Genomic DNA, 17627 nt, shown 5'->3' with positions numbered 1-17627 from the left:
CTTAGATTGATATGCTTTTATTTTCTGCCTTTATTTTTTAATAATTTACTTATTTATTTTTAGATAGAGGGGAAAGGAGAAAGAGAGGGAGAGAAACATCCCTGTGTGGTTGGCTCTCATTTGCACCCCCAACCGGGGGCCTGATGTGCAACCTAGTCATGTCCCTGACTGGGAATCGAACCAGCAACACTTGGTTTCTAGGCCAACGCTCAATCCATTGAGCCACAGAAGCCAGGATATTTTCTGCCTTTATGGTGTGGCCTTATATACAGTTGTTGAGCTGCTTCCTCCAGCTGATGCCACTTGGAGGGGAGCAGTCTGCTTAAGTGATTTCTCCCATAGCACTTGGGATGATTCTGTACTGGGACCTAGTTTGCTGCTCTCCCAGCTCTTTCTTAAGAGCCAGCACCCAAAACTTATTACAAAGTGCCTCTAGTTCATTTCACTGTCCTTTGGTCTCAGCTGGAGGTGAGTGGATTCCCTCGCGCAGGCCCAGGGCAGCCGGCGAATTGGTTGTGTGCCTGGGCAGGCAGACTGGGGCACTTCCGTGTGCACACTCGCATGACCCACTTTTTCTTCATGACCCCTATCACGTGATTGTCTTCCTTTTTCTGAAATACAGTATTCCCTCACTTATCGTGGGTATTACATTCTAGAACACCCTACGATAGGTGAAAATCTGCAAAGTAGGATACTTACATTTATTTTAGTATTTATATATATTTTAAGCTTTATAAACCCTTCCCACACCTTATAAACTGTCCCCAGTCCCTTATTACCCTTTCCCACTCCCTTAACCTTTTCCACACTTTTATAAACATTAATGTTCTTAAACATATTCTACACTCTTAAACCTACATAACTTTAACAACATACATATACAGTACTGCAAAATCCTGCGATATAGCGAAAAATCCACGATAATTAAAAATAGTATTTTTTAAAATCCCACGATACAGTGAGGCCGTGATAAGTGAACCATGATATAGAGAGGGACTACTGTAAAAGCTGCAGCAGAGAAGGGCCTTGCGTCACATCTTGCTCTCCCATTAATCCCAGCACCTAGACCTGAATGGAGCACAGAGTAGGTGCTCCAGAAATACGTGTTCACTGAACTCTGGACTCTCACCAACACACTCCCCTGGTTGACAGATGTTTACCAAGCAAGTTCATAAAATGCTAACAATTAGTGTTATAAAACTCTATGCTAAAACAAAGCTACTAATCCACATTTAAATTTCATTCTTTGAGCCAAAAGAAGATCATCCAGATTATAGTCACAAATGGAAATAAAAGTATTCAAGGGTAGGACAGGGGTGTCATCATCCTAACACAGCGGTCAATCTTACAGTCCCACTCTAGCCAGACACCCTTCTACTAAGTTTTCTGATGCAGTGTAATGTAAGGTGTGTTAGCCAGGAATACTAACTTGACACTATTAACTCTGCAGGGATGATATGCACTTAAAGACAGGACGTCGTATAGGACTTGTGTAGAATATTCAGTAATTCAGTGACATGAAAAGAGTATTGGTCTGAATTCAGATTTAAAGGGCACAATCAGGTGAAATGCATGGTCCTGGGATAGAGTCTGCTTTGTCCTATGAAGAACATATTTTGGAGCAGATAGAAAATTATTGACGGAGTATTAGTAAATGTGGTCAGAGAGGTGACGATTAATCAAGTTACAAAAGAAGATGTACTGTAATATCTTATTTTAGTAAAAATGCACACACACAGAATACCTTATACACAGAGGTTTTAACATTCATAACCTTTTGGTATTAGGACTATGGTGTTATCTGTAATTTTCTATCATACATGTTAAACTCAGTACAAGATCAAACAGATAGTTCATTGAAAGAGCTTATGCACAAGGGAGTTGAACAGAACAGAGCAGCTGAGCTTCCTGAGGGGTTCTTGTGGATGGCTTATCTTGGGGCTTGGGGGTGGCTGTAGGACTCAGGAATGAGGATGATGTCACTTGTCCCATGATGGTCATCTGGTGGCGGTTGGTCCCAGGGTGGAGACCAGATGTTTTCCATGATCAGCGGATTATTCAAAGGGCCTCTAAAATAATGCTTGCACAAACATTCTGGTTACCATGTAATTGCCCAAACAAGAATGAATGTTATTAGACATTGTTTCCTTTAAGGATGTGGTTAGGATAATTCCAACTACAAAATTTTACTGAAAGCAAGGAGTCACTCTCAGGCCTCCAAGATACAGCTCTCTGGGTCAAGCTGGAGTCCAGGTGTGACCCCTGTAACTGTCTCACACACGTTCCACTTCTGAAATAACAAAAGGTTACTTTGAATCAAAAGGAAACTATTTTTAGATTAAGTTATACCTTTTGTTCTAATGGAAATCACTGTTTCCTTTAACCTAGGTAACTTGGGCAGATTTCTACTGGGAAATTTGCAGCACTACACTTTTGGTCTTCAAACCTGACCTGCTGGATGTCCACCCCAGGCTGGTGATGTTACAAAAGCAAGTCCAAGCCATTCCTGCCATTGCTGACTGGATGCAACGAAGGCCCCACACCAGGCTGTAGGTGACGCCCGCTGCCTCCCCTTGGCTGTGCCTCACAGCCTGGCTACCCTCAGATAAGCAGCTGCATCGGCCTGCCTCACAGTCACACGCTGCCCATCCCCCAGCATGACTTTCGCTTCTGCCATATTCTGCTTGAAAAGAAAAAAAAATGTCGTCACTTGCCAGTATCCTTTTAAATTTCTTCCCCAGAATAGTTTATCATTTACAACTGAGGAAAAGTAGTTTAAACCAGGCCCCGCTTTGCACCAGTTCTCACATGCATGAATTTCAGTCACAATAGCTTATTAAGTAACACATTTCCCCCCAAAATGGTTTGGACTTCAGTTACCATGGTGTATTAAGAGTGAGTAATTGCATGAAGTATAAACTTTGCTGCTATTCAGTCCACAAACCACTATGTAAATAAGATACACAATATGACCACGACCACTGATGTACTTCTTTCCAAGCCTGTTAATGATCGGTCACTGCACACCTGTTTGCTTTTCACGCACAGACAATCAAGTGTGCAGTGGCACTGCCTGCTTGCTTCTCAGTGATAAAACATCTTGACATTTTACTCAAATGGGTAATTGAAAAGGGGAACTCACCAACAAAGGTGAAAGTACAGTGAAGAAATGAAAAGTGATAAAACTGGCATGAAATCCGAATTGCACACACGTGGGAAGAGCTGTGAGGATGCTGACACCAGCACAATTCAAGGGGCTCTCAGTCCTGGACATGCAGCCAGGTAAGTGGTGAAGGCACACTTACCAACACAGACAAGGACAGCGGTTGTGACAAAGATATCCCAGAGGAAGTGAGACTGGTCTAACACTTCATATCAAAAGAACAGAGATCAAAAGAATGAGAAAGCAAGCCACAGACTGGGAGAAAATATTTGCAAGACCTATCATATGATAAAGGGCTATTATCCAAAAATATACAAAGGGCTCTTAAAAGTCAATAAAATGAATAATCCAAACACAAATGGACAGAACACGTAAGAGGACACCTCCCCAATGCTAAACAGATGGCAAATAAGCATATGAAAAGATGTTCAATATCATGTATTACTGGGGAATTGCAAACAAAAACAATGAAATACCATACATATGTTAGAATGGCAAAAATTGAAAACACCATCAAATGCTGCCAAAGATGTAGAGCAAGAGGAAATTTTACTCACTGCTGATAGGAATGTGAAGTGGTAGAAATTGCTTGACAGTTTCTTACAAAACTAAACATACTCTTACACATGATCCAGAAATTGCACTCTTTGGTATTTACTCAAAGGAGTTGAAAACTTATGTCCACATAAAAATCTGCACGTGGATTTTGTGGCAGCTTTATTGATAATGCCCAAACTTGGAAGCAACCAGGATGCCCTGAAGTACATGACTAGATAAGTAAGATTTGGCACATCCAAACAAGGAAACATTGTCCAGGACTAAAAAAAAAAGAGCCATCCAGCCATGAAGAGACACAGGGAAAATGAAAATGCATATTACAAAGTGAAAGAAGCCCATCTAAAATGACTACAGGCGGGCTCGTTCTCCCTTTCAGGAGCACACCTGTACCTTTTCCTTCTCCCTCTTCTTCCCCACAGGCATGTTACCTTTGCCTTCCTCTCTAAGCTCCAAGCCCCTTCTGCCTCTGCAACTTCTTTTCTAAGCATATGCAGCCCAGCTGGCTCACTTCTGCCTCTGTAATTTTCTAAATAAACTTTTTCTTAAAGGTAATTTGAAAAAAATAAAACAAAATAAAGTGACTGTATACTGTATGAGCACAGCTATTTAACATTCTGAAAGAGGCAAGACTATGAAGACAGTAAAAAGATCAATGGTTTCTAGGGCTAAGTGGGAGCATGCATAGGTACAGAGGATTTTTAGAACATTAAAACTTTTGAATGATACTGTAATGGATTTCTTTAAGCTCCCCCACCAAGAATGGACTTTAATATAAACTATGGGCTTTGAGTGGTTACAATGTCAATGCAGGTTCATGTATTGTAACAAATACACATTGCGAAGCCAGGTGTTGATAGTTGTGGAGGATGGGCATGTGTGGGGGGAGGGGAACTCTACTTTCTGCTCAATTTTGCTGTGAACCTGAAACTTCTCTAAAAAGTCTATCAAAGAGAAAAAAGAATAGGGGTATTTTGTGACATTGAAAGAGCAATAAAATGTTGAAAGTTGATCCAAATTTAGGATTAAGACAATTTGCCAAGGTATTAAAGGCTTACAAGTTACACAGGAAGGTACTGTTCAAACTATGTTTGATATTTACAAAAATAAAACTTCCTCAATGTTACCAATATTTTATAGTGTACTGAATATTAGTTTTACTTTTTTTCATTTGCTTTTATACATTTAGAACTAATGCTTGTAATGTGTTGATAAAACTTTTTAAACAAGAAACCATCACTTTCCCCAATGATTATCAAGATTTTGCGAATTTCAACTTGCTGTCATTTTTATAGTCCCACACAATTGTGGAAAGCAAGATGTATAAAGAAGCCATTGAAATATAAGTCCTCCAAATAACTTTATTTAACATGATTACCCTTCACCTATTTTAAGCATGTATTATTGGAACATCCAATTTGAGTTCAATTTACATGTTAATATTGGGTTACCTGATTTCAGTATGTCATGGTATCTATAGAAATGGACTAATGAGATAGATGGTCTTAAACTTGAATGCAGGGCAGTGGAAGGAAACAGTTGGGAATTCAGAAACAGGGAGAGGAATAAAGAAAAAGGAAAGCCTAGCTAAGTATGATCTTGTTCAAGGTGCTTCTTTCTTCCCAACAATGTCCCATGAAATGGGGGAAAATGTTAAATACTCCATTCATTATTAAGGATTACACATTTCCTTATATGATAGTTTGTAGCTGTTAATAAAGAACAGGTTATAGGTGAATCTCATTGAAAAGTACTCTACAATGTCATCAAGGCAGTCTAAAGAAAGAATATTTAACAAAATAAATTTAAATATTCTAAATAATTAAGGCAGTAACTTTCTCCTTATGCATGTTAATTTTCCTGCACATAACATTCTAAAAGGCTTTAATAAAAATAGAATTTAGTAAAATACAATGCTTATCTAAAATTATGAAGACTCAAACTAAGATAATCAGTCCCACTTGTTTACACAAATGAATTAAAATATGCAATCAATTCAAATAAAGTCACAGCAGGTTTCATAAGGAAGTATTTCATTCCCATCCAAGTTTTGCCATTATCTTTTAGGTCATCTTTTTTTCACTGAAGAACAGTACATTTCCTTATCCTATTCTGTACTCAAATGAAATGTCTCCTTACTGAGCAACTGAGTGGGAGAGAATATGAATGAATCAGGGTATAAACTGAATTGCATATTGTAATCAGAAAAAACAACATACATTTTCGGAAGTTTAAAAATCAACTTCTTAATATTATGAACCATATAAATGTCTTAAGTTCACACAAATGGAAACCAAATCTGAGACTCTTATCTAACCACTTTACAATGACACCAACAACTAGGAACAATATTAATGTTTGATATAAATATCTACTGGCTTACAGTTAAGTCTATGGGGTCAGGAATAGTTATGAAAACACATAAGGTATGTCTTCTCTCTCTTTGTGACTTACACTAAAAAAAGTAAGTTGCTTCATATGCTCTTTACTAATTAATGGATTACATTTACTGACATCAGTCCAATGAAGGGACTAATGAAGATAGATCCTAATAAATTCCAGTGTATTGAGAAGCAGACAATATTAAGCACATAACATGATCTCAACTGTGATCAATTGTATCCACTTTCAAAGGTAAAGGGAGAGAGGTCTGGAAATTATTAAAAAGGGTATGAAAATACAATTTATGATCACAATTTTTTTTATTAAGCCCAAGACATAATAAAGCATTACAGGGAGAACTCAAATACATTTCCCTAAAGATAAAAACATGGATTTAACAACAAAAGAAATAGCCTATCATTAAGATACATTAATACAGAAAAGTTATTAAAAATCCATTGTAAGTTTTATTTTACTTTTTAAAAACTTTTTATTTTTGACACCGTTTCAGAAGTCCTCCTTCCCAGTCCTGCCTTAGCCTACCTCCAATTCCCAAAAATCTGACTCAGGATTTGGGTACTGTAATGCAGGAGGAAGTAATAATAATATGTGCAGACTCCTTTTAGCCCCCATTATACTAAATGGAACATGTTCAATATACCATTGAGATTGGGTAAGTCTACTGAGTCATGAATTTTCAGAACCTATAGTATCTGAAGAATCACTCTAAGAGTTTCATTAGCCTTCTAATTCCAGAGGAGTATACTACCTTAGCATGTTAACAAGTGAGGATGCCCTGAAAATAAATCTCCAATCACTAAAAAATCTTTGATTTATAAATAACTTTATTTATAATGATATTTACAAAATAAAAACAAAACACATGAAACTCACAAGTTATACAAAGAAACTGATGTGTAATAAAAACAGCAATATAGACTGACAGGCAAAAATGTAAAGAAAGACAATAAAGAGTTAAATATCAAGTAGACAACTCTACTTCTAAATTTTACTTTGTCACCCACACTGAATTAGAATTGAAAAATGGCTCTCTCGTCAGGAGGTCCAGTACTGGAAATTCTGGAAACTGGTAAATCATATTTTGATAAGAATGTGAAGGCAATGACCTACTTCCATGCAGTACCTAATGCTTCCTTAATATGAAGTCACATTCAGTCTGCTTTGAAGTGAAATAGCCTGTTAATCTGTTCTGCCAGGCTAGAAAAAATGTCTCCAACATTTTGCTGATGTGTGAAGATGTGGCAGGAATAAACTACTATTTAGAGAGTAAAGAGAACTGGAGCAGAAGTGACTGGGCAACAGTTTCAAGAGAAGCAAAAGCCAGGAGAGGGAAATCAATGAAAACATGCACAAGAATAGGCAGAGTAGTACGCACAATTAGTGCAGTTGGGAAACGAACAGAAGGAATTAATTAATCGATGGAGCAAGATAAGGGCTTCTTTAATTACTATTCACTGGAAAACAACTTAGTGCCTAACCAAACAAATTTGTTTTAACAGAACTACTTGGGAGGACCTGGGGGTGTTAGTATATGGAATGCCACCTTTAAATTCATGTTGAGTTCTTGTTGACAGTGGTGAACATTTGCTTCAAATAGCAATAAAATGAAAGCGATATAAATCTATACAGCTGCATTCTTTAAACTAACATAATAAAAAAGAACTTCAAATGAGACAAGCAAAAACAAGACATAAGCATTGTCAAATAAGGCACATGTAAAAATCTACACACATTATCCAGTGAAAGACAATATATATATATATTTGGAGGTAGAAATAATTACAAAAATACTGACATTTCTAAAGCATTAGCATATTTGTTACAAACAATCACCAACTAATCCCCATTCAGAAAACTGTTTTGTAAAATGATTATTCAACATTCTTAGGACTACATATTTGTTGTTTTTATTGAAATTTCACATGTAAGCATCAGAAGAATTCAGTTAGTGGCAAAAAAGTTGTCCATACTATGAGAAATGTAATATGGAAATTATAAAAAGGTACAAATGTTCATAAACCCCATGGTCATCATAATGTAAATGTCCTTGAGTGCACCAAGTTGATACTTCCTCATCAATCAAAAATCCACAATTGTCATCTCACAGGCCCATTGATGTTTTTAGTAATGTGGCTATATCTGCTGGCATGCTCCCTTCGTCACCTGCAGGTCAGAGAGTGGCATTGAAAGTTTAATAAAAAGACTTCATAAAATATACTATTTTCCTCCAATTTTCATGAATTCCTAATCACCTTTCATGGCCCCATTTGCTTCAGTATTACTCCATAAAAAAGGTTCAAATGCCTATGTATGTTAGGGCTACTACCTCTGTGTTCACGTGCATATTGACAGCACAGCATCTATAGGCAATGTTTCTGATTTGATACAGATAAAGATATATAAAGACACAGACACAGTTTGAATCATAGCCTACTCAAATCCACATAGTATTTACTCCTCAGGTTTGCAAAATGAAAATATTTACATAACTGAAGAGTAAAAACAAAACAAAGCCTCCAAATCCCAACCAAAAGAAATCATTTCATCTACACCTTTATACACTCAGTCCAAAGATCTGTCCAGAAAGTATCCAGTCATGTACTATGAAAGACACACATTTATTTAAGATACAAGACAATAGAAGCATTGTACATAGGACGATGACGCCCAAGTCCCCTTCAAAGTAGGCACCTTGAGACCTCACACTGTTCTCCCAGCATCTCTTCCATTGTTCAAAATACCTTGCAAAATCCTTGGTTAGAATCACCATCAGCTGCCCTATCGTATTTCCCTGAATCTCAATGATGGTCCGAAATCTCTTCCCTTTCAAAGGTGATTTTAGTTTTGGGAAAAGCCAGAAGTTGCAGGGTGCCAAATCTGGGCTGTAGGGGCACTGAGTCACCCGGTAATTTGATGTTTTGCCAAAAACTCTGCACAAGACCTGACACATGAGCAGGTGCACTGTTGTGATGAAGGCCAATCACCAGTTGCCCATGGCTAAGGCTGTTTCTGCTGTATTGCATCTCTCAGCTGACGAACATTGAGGTAGTGCTCCTTACTAATTGTTGGGCCTAGAGGGGTGTCCTTGTGATGAACAACACCTTCCCAATCAAAAACCAAAGTTTTTTCTTTGGTGTGGAGAACCAGGTGACTTCCACTGGGACATATGGGCCTTTATTTCTTGATCATAGCCATACTCCCAGGACTCATCTCCGGTTATGACCTTCTGGAGGACATCTGGTTAATTGGTAGTAGTTTGAAGCAAGTCATTAGCAACTGCAGCACGATGTTCCTTCTGCTCTGGTAGCAGAAGCCATGGAACACATTTCATCACAATATGTTTCGTGCTGAGATCCTACATCAAAATCTCAAGACAGTAGCTTTTGGAATTCCCCAGTTCAGCTTCTTCTAGTTCTCGCACTGTCAGTCACTGACATTTGTTGATTGTGGCCCGTACATGTTCAACATTCTCAGGTGTTCTACTCATTGCAGGCCTTCTAGAATGTGGATCACTTTCAACCGATTCTCAACCATCTTTGAAGCACTTGTGCCCCACTTTTATTTGCGCTGCACTCATTGCATCATCCCTGAAAGCCTTCTGAGTCATCCAAATAGTTTCCCTGGAGGAATGTTCAAGCTTTACACAAAACTTGATGCAGATACATTGCTCTACTTGCTCATTTTGAATACGAGGCCACACAGTACACATGCTCACTCAACAGTGTCTATTGCCCTCACTGACTAGTAAAGTGAAGTCACATTGTTCACGCATGTACATTCCAGTCTATTCTCCTTGGCTGCCAGGTCACATTGATGTCAGGGAAGCAGATCTCGTTATATTAACAATGGCTTAACTTTTTCAGACAGACCTTGTTTAATCACTAACTTAACCGATAGATCAAAACAAAATTTTGATCACAGTGTATCAGTGAAGACTGAAGTGCCCATTGTGAGTTAGCTTTTGATCCAACATGGCCTTCAAAATACATCATAAAGAAAGGAAAACATAAACCACAGAGTGGGAGGAGTTATCATGGGTGCATATGACTGATAACAATTGTGTCCATGATATGTAAGAACTAAAGCAAACAGACAGACACCCCAATACAAAGTGGGTAAAACTACTGAATGGTTGCCTTTAAAATGGAGAAATCCACATGGCCAATAAATATATAAGGTGCTTAAGTTCACTGCTAATCAGGATAGATTAATGGGAATTCTCTAATGGGGTGGTGATAATGTAACTGGTATGGCACTTTGGAAAGAAGTTTAGGCTTACTTAGTGAAGCTGAAGATACACTTTAGATCTAACAATTCCACTCCTTGATATTTACCCCAGAGAAAATCTTGCTCAGCTGTATCGAGAGACATTTAAAAAATGTTCTTAACAGTATTGTTCATAAGACCAAAAACCTAGAACAACCAAATGTCTGTCAACATTACAACAGTTCAAAGAATCGTGGTATCTACGCAGCAACAAAACTACCATACAGCAATAGAAGATGGGACATCATACAGCAACAACAATGAACAAATTACGCTACATGAAGCTACGACTATGTGAAACAACATGAGTTTCACAAACATACTGGTGGGTGTAACAAGTCAAAGTCAGAAGAATATATACTACAGGAATCTGTTTTTATAACATTCAAAAGCAAGGAATACTGGATTTTCCAGGGTGCATACCCAGGTGATAAAACTATAAGAAGGAAACAATGAAGTAATTACCACAAGTCAGGATGGTAATCACCTGTGAGGGTAAAAAAGGGGACTGTGATTAGGGAAGGACCAAGGAGGTGCTTCTGGAAGTGTTGGCAACATTCTATTTCTTAGGTGGTCATTACACAGTTTAAAAGAAAGAAAAAAAAAGATCGATGAAGCAAATGTTGCAAAATGTTACTACTGTTAAATCATTGTACTTTTATTTATACCATGCTTTCAAAATTTTTGCACAAAAATTTCATAATATAATTTACAAGTTAGATAATTTATTAATGGAATCATATTAAGGGAGATTAAAGGAAAAAACTCCACACATCCAAAAAACACAATCCTTATTCTAAAGCAGTGGTTCTCTGACTTCAGCATATATCAGAAACACCAACCAGACTGAGTCCCATCCCCAGTTTCTGACTGAGTAGGATGGAGTTGGGCTTGGAAATTTACATTTCAAATTAGCAATTTCCCAGGTGATGCTGTTGCTACTGGTGCAGGGGTTGCACTTTGAAAATCATTAAGGCAAGCCCTAAACACACAAAAATCCGAAAAGTGCATCTGAGAGCAATCATGGAAGAAGGCACACATATAACATAAAGCACACACAGGCTCAATTACAAATAGAGTGTTCCCTCACTTATCGCGGGTATTACATTCCAGACCCCTCCACGAAGTAGGAACCTTACATTTATTCTACACTCTTACACCTATGTAACTTTAACAACATATGTATACAGTACTGCAAAATCCCTCAATATAGCAAAAAATCCGCGGTAAATAATTAAATATAATATTTTTAAAAATCCCGCGATACCGTGAGGCCGCGATAAGTGAACTGCGAGATAGCAAGGGACTACTGTGTACCTTTGCCTTATAGATGAAAAGGCCCTCACTGTGAGAGATGAAAAGAAACGTGTACTCTCATCAGGGTAGTGTCAAATTATTTAAATGAAACCAGGGGCAAAGCTTAAGATAAAAATCATCCAATGTAGGTAAGAGATTAAATAAAAGACATTATTGTATCCTTGATATACCCAATAAAACACTTACTGGGAAAAGCTGATATATAAATAGCTTTAGTAAGATAAAGTAGGGAAATTTCACACAGAAAGGAAGGATGGTAATGGGGGAAAATTCTTCACAACAACATTTTAAAACCAACTGCCTGAGCCCTGGCAGGCGTGGCTCAGTGGATTGAGCACCAGCCTGTGAATTGAGATTGTGGGTTCAATTCCCAGTCAAGACACATGCCTGGGATGCAGGCCAGGTCCCCAGTTTGGGGTGAGCAAGAGGCCAACAGGTCGGTGTATCCCTTGCCTACTGATGTTTCTCTCCCTCTTTCTCCTCTCTAAAAGTAAATAAATAAAATCTTTAAAAAACAAATAAAACCAATGGTCCTGAAAGCATAGCTGAAATAGGTTGCTATTTTTAATGTTTCTATGTTTTTCTATTACTTTATTTAGTAAGTTGCTATTTTAACAGGCATATCTGACATGAAAATCACAGGTAAAATTTTGGACTAAACACGTTTATAAAAATACAAATAATTTATATAGATTGATTGGATATGATTGAACATACATATCACCTCTGCTCCCACTTAAAATATCATTAAAATGCCATGAGGAAAAAAGTGGGGGCATTAAACAAAACAGAAAGAACAGAAGAAAAAGACAACAGTGGAGAGAGAAAGCAGATGGAAGAATGAAACTGACTTTAGCAGAACTGACAAAGCAAAACTTAAGTGCCAGCAGGCAGAAATGTAAGGCTACTGCACTTCACGCTCAGAATCCTCCCGACCCCTCCAAAGCTCAGAACATGGAAAAAATGGGTGCTACTGAAAGGCAGAGAACACATGGAACAAAAATTGAAGAGGTAGGACACCTATAGCCTGCCCAACAGAGCCAGCCATTACCCCAGATGTTCAAAAGGTTTACTTTTTGAATCAAAGGAATGCAGGAAATGGGGATATTAGGACAGTAAAGTATAGAAGAACAGGATAATGAACTATTGGAATATGACCACAATCCTTCCTCTCCTTCCCCTCAGCTCTGAGAATGTAGTCATGGGCTTGTCCTACCTCTCCCACCATCCTCAGGTCACAAGAGACTGGAGAATATTATTCTGGGGAAATAAATTAGCCCATGAGAAGTGACCTCTTGTTTTTTATAAAGACAAGTTCAAGACAGTTGGGAGTCTGACAATCAAACAGCTGAGTCCCTGTAATTAACTATGATGGTGCTATATTGTTAGGATAAAATCTGTGTCTGGGTTACTCGCTAGTATTACTAAGAAAATTTAACGTAAGTATTTAATTGCTTTACCAAATATGAAAGATGGCCTAATAAAATAATCAGGAAAAACCACTGCTCAATGGAATCTGCCTAATGTGTTCATTCTTACTTTGGCTGGATGATTTGAAATTGACAAGTTGCCACCCGCACATAAAGCCTAGTAATTATTGCTAATTGTTCAAGTTATGATCATCTTACTCATCCTGGGCCACAAAGATCTAATGCTGTTGCTTCTTAGTTAAACTTTCTTTAATGCCCACCTCCCCAACCTGGCACAGCACCCTAAAATAAGTAGTTCCTCTCTATATCGCGGTTCACTTACCACAGCCTCACTGTATCGTGGGATTAAAAAAAAAATATTATATTTAAGTATTTATCACAGATTTTTTGCTATATCGCAGGATTTTGTGGTACTGTATACGTATGTTGTTAAAGTTACGTAGGCTTAAGAGTGTAGAATAAGTTTAAGGTTCCTATTTCGTGAGGGGGGCATCTAGAATGTAATACCCGGAATAAGTGAGGGAATACTGTAAATGCTATACAGGAAGGATATGTACTAATTTCATCACAAATCTTTCTGTCTCTGGAGACAGATTAAAATGCATCGATTTCTTTATAGTGTGCAGTGCCTAACAAAATACTGAAACAGTAAATATCCAACAGAAGTTTGCTGAATTGAAATGAACCATTATCAATGTTAGGATTATCCTTATTTATTAGAATAAGGATAAAATTGCTTATTTTCAATTAAACTTAACATTAAATGAGAAAAGCAAATGGCAGAAGACTACATGATAGCTTCTGTAGAAAGAATACATATACTGCTATCTGCATAAAATAACTAGTAACGCATTTAAAAAAAAAGCTAGCAAGTCACCTTTATGGAAAAGCAGGGTAATAGGCTGGGAGGCTTTTGTATGCCCTTTTATATATTTTGAATTTTGAACTATGTGAATCTGCACCTTTCATATATGTGTATGTGTTTAAAAAATCTTAACTTATAAAATTTTAAAAGTTATTCTTTTCAGAAAGATGGAATGAGAGGCTTCTCTCATTTGAGGGTTTTTTCTAGAGCCAACTACATTAACCTGAAATTATTAAACTTTTGAAAAAAATGCATCTTAGTGCACTCAGTGCAATAAATATTTGCCAAATGAAATTAATATAAGTTAATATTATACTGTCAATTAAAAAATTTTGATTATTACTTACGTTGTTAAGTAAATTATAAAATTGTGCATAAATTATAGATCTAATTTTAAGTTATTTATGGAATATTTTCGTGTCAGAGATAAGGGATGGAATAGACAGAATTTTCCAAAATCAAAGTGTTTATTTACATCAACTCTGGCAAAATAATCTTAGTTATCTGTAGCACTGTAGAAATGAATATGCTTACCTTCTCCCCTGTCATCCCTAAATTATATGCCAGTTAAGGACTCAGGCCATTTTTGTAAACCCCTTGGTATTGCTAATTTTTCAAATTTCCATATGAGTAAGTATTGAAATCTCTGCTTACAAACAACTTACCTTCATCTACTGTGGTCATATCTTGCTCTAGTTTCAATTTCTGTTGGTTAATTTTTAGCATGGATTCTTCGATTGTCCCTTGGCTTATTAATTTTATAACCAGTACTTCTCTAAAAAAAATTAAAATGTCTATTGGTTACTAAATATAAAATCATTTGGATACATATGAACTATATAAATTATCTTAGAGTTCTATAAGAATATTTTGAAAATTGTATAATATATCCATAAATTGAAATCCCTTTATTCAAACTACTTGAGATTGACATTTTCAGAGCATGTAAATTTTAAACATCCTTTCCTACTGATCCAAGAGAAGAGAGAAAGATATCTGTACTTTAAAAATTACTGGGTTTACAACAAACAGTTCTGGGTTCAGATAAGTATATCATTTTAAAAAGAAACATGCTTTGATAATCAGGTTCCAAGAAATAATTCAGTACAAAAAGGAAGTGTAGTAAAGTACAAAGATTACACTGGATGCTTTAGTTCCACAACAGGTACTGATAAATATTTGGTTCATACACAAATATATCAATGTCTTTTGGAAATACAGTAAAATACCTCACAAAGAAAACATTGTGTGTTATTTACATGTAGAGTGAATTGTAGGTATTTTTCACCTCTATGTGGTCCTGTGACCAATGTCAAAATTAACCTTCACCTAAAATATCTACAACTCAAATAACCCATTTTCTAAAAAGTAGTAAGGTAGCAAAAGTGTGTAATGACCGAGTCTATCTGGCTCTTCAATGGTCTTTTTAATTATTAATCTATTTTAAAGGCCCTAGATCATTGATAATACTACCTTTTCATTAGCTGCAGAACTATTTGGATTGGAGGTTATTTTGTTTTAATTACTAGAAATTGAATAGGTTACATAGTAAATAAAGTTCATAACTGACACTGCTAGTATGAAATACATCAGTAGCTATGCTTTGATAAAAATATAAAAGCTAAGGCAGGACAGAACATCTGACAGACTATATTCTAATATTCTATACACATTAAACTTGCATGTGATTAAAAATAAATTTCAACTGAAAACACTTACTTAGTCTGGCCCACTCTATGGCATCTATCTTCCGCTTGTTTGTCATTGTAAGGGTTACAGTCAATATCGTGAAGTATAACAACATTTGCCGAAGTCAGGTTTATTCCTAAGCCACCAGCTTTTGTTGACAGCAGAAACACAAAGATATCCATATCGGTATTAAACTCATCAATTAAATGAATCCTGTAGGATAAATATATTAGGTGAAGTCTCACTAAAAGTTACATAATTAAACCTGAAAACAATTACATCACATAAAAAATAAACTTGAAGATATAAATACATGATCTTTATATTAGAGCTACTTTACTTGGAGCTATTTTATTGGAAGACCTTCCCAATTCAACCAGCTTCTTTTCTATGCCATTTATCTCTAGTAATTCTTAAATCAACTATCCAGATTTGATTAATTCATGAAGGACTATGTTGTCCTTTGTTTAATGGCTTCTAGCTTATCTAAATTCTGGATAAGTCTTTTTAATCTTTACCCTTCTCAGAAGTCTGTCATCTGCTACTGGTAGACAATATAGCTATGAATTGAATCTCAAGATCAAGTTCTACTGTTGTAATCTCTGTTAGCATGACTTCCACTCTCACTCTAATGCAGGAGGACAAATTCACTCTGGCTGATAAAAACAAACCAAAAGATATAATAAAGTTTAAACATACTAGAAAAAGCATCCTTTTTTTAAGACAACATTTTAAAACCTTTGGAAATTAAAAAATAACCAAACTTACTCAATTACCCTTAAAATATGAAAGGGGAAAATTTAAGAACAATCTTGGTTTAGCGATAAGGTTCTTTAGACTCTAAGTGATTTTTAAAGAGAAAAGCACTGATAATATATAATTATAAAACTGTTCCAAAATATATTAGCGTGCTGAATTGGGTACCGCTTTAAAAGGAAATGTTCCTCATCTTAAGGTAGTAATTTGAAATAACCACACATAAGACTCAAGGCAATACAATTCTATCAAATGCTCTAGAGATTTAAAATTCAAACACATTTATTCGTACTTGAGAGTAAGGTGGATAGGTTTTTGAAACTGAAGTATACCAACCTTTCAGAAATCTGAGTCTTTCCATCTAATCTGAGGTATCTATGCTGATGATGTTTTAAGAGAACCTCTAAAATATCCAGCATCATGGTAAATTGGCTAAATAATACAACTCTATCACCCTGTGGGGGGGGGGGAAAGTATTAGATACATGGGAAGAAACATTCATTATAAGTATCTAATGATTAAGTGCTTCTTTAATTAAAATTAAGTAATTATAACTAAAGTAAAGTTCTTATTTTAGACTATATATAAATTTCTAAACTAAAGAATTAAAATTTAATTTTCAGTTTTGATTTTTAAGGCCAGTTAATGGGAAAAGATACAAAGTACTATTTGGATTGTGGTCTTACAAATTTAAGCTGTAAATTAAATTGTAGTATTACTTAACTAGCCACTTAACATAATATTTTCAAAATACTAATTTTGAAACAGACTGGCATTTATAAAATGACAAGATTATTTTTTAAAAACATCAATATAGACATATTCTACTAACTTCTATTTTTTTTTTTTTTTTTTGGAGGTTCGACAGAGAAAAATATATGCCCATATACAGTGGAGCTCCCTTATCGGGGTAGAACACATTCCAAGATCCCAGTAGATGTCTGGAACCACAGATAGTACCAAACCCCATATATACTGTTTTTTTTTTGTACATATACATACTTTTTCACTTAAAGGAAGCACTTTACAGCCGTCTTTGGCAACTCCGAATTACCAGCATCACTACTCCTGCACTTTGGGACTATTAATAAATAAAATAAGGGTTACTTGAACACAAGCACTGCGATAGTCGATCTGATAACCGACGACAGATCTGATAATTGACAACAGATCCGATAATCGA

General features: G+C 36.2%; 2 protein-coding genes across 6 annotated transcripts in view; one reads left to right on the top strand and one right to left on the bottom strand.

The window, feature by feature from the left end:
- The window catches only part of HPGDS (hematopoietic prostaglandin D synthase), a 58199-nt gene extending 55365 nt beyond the window's left edge, over positions 1–2834 (top strand). Inside the window, exon 6 of the mRNA XM_090266307.1 lies at positions 2389–2834. Coding sequence (XP_090122433.1) covers positions 2389–2553 — 165 coding nt within the window. The 3' untranslated portion in view covers positions 2554–2834. The remainder of the gene's footprint in view (positions 1–2388) is intronic.
- Positions 2835–6927: 4093 nt separating this feature from the next.
- The window catches only part of SMARCAD1 (SNF2 related chromatin remodeling ATPase with DExD box 1), an 88818-nt gene continuing 78118 nt past the window's right edge, over positions 6928–17627 (bottom strand). For 4 of the 5 annotated variants that reach the window (XM_090266303.1, XM_090266302.1, XM_090266304.1 and 1 more), the window contains 4 exons: positions 16781–16899; positions 15719–15901; positions 14665–14774; positions 6928–8284 (listed from right to left, as the gene is read on the bottom strand). In XM_090266303.1, coding sequence (XP_090122429.1) covers positions 8223–8284; positions 14665–14774; positions 15719–15901; positions 16781–16899 — 474 coding nt within the window. In that variant the 3' untranslated portion in view covers positions 6928–8222. Of the gene's footprint in view, positions 8285–14664; positions 14775–15718; positions 15902–16780; positions 16900–17446; positions 17526–17627 lie in introns of those variants that run through there. The other variant, XM_090266305.1, reaches the window with a different exon arrangement.

Source organism: Furipterus horrens, unplaced genomic scaffold, assembly GCF_987537825.1.
Source record: "Furipterus horrens unplaced genomic scaffold, mFurHor1.1.pri manual_scaffold_2, whole genome shotgun sequence".
NCBI lineage: Eukaryota > Metazoa > Chordata > Mammalia > Chiroptera > Furipteridae > Furipterus > Furipterus horrens.
Note: the sequence above shows the minus strand (reverse complement) of the source record. Positions and strands in the feature narration are given on the sequence as shown.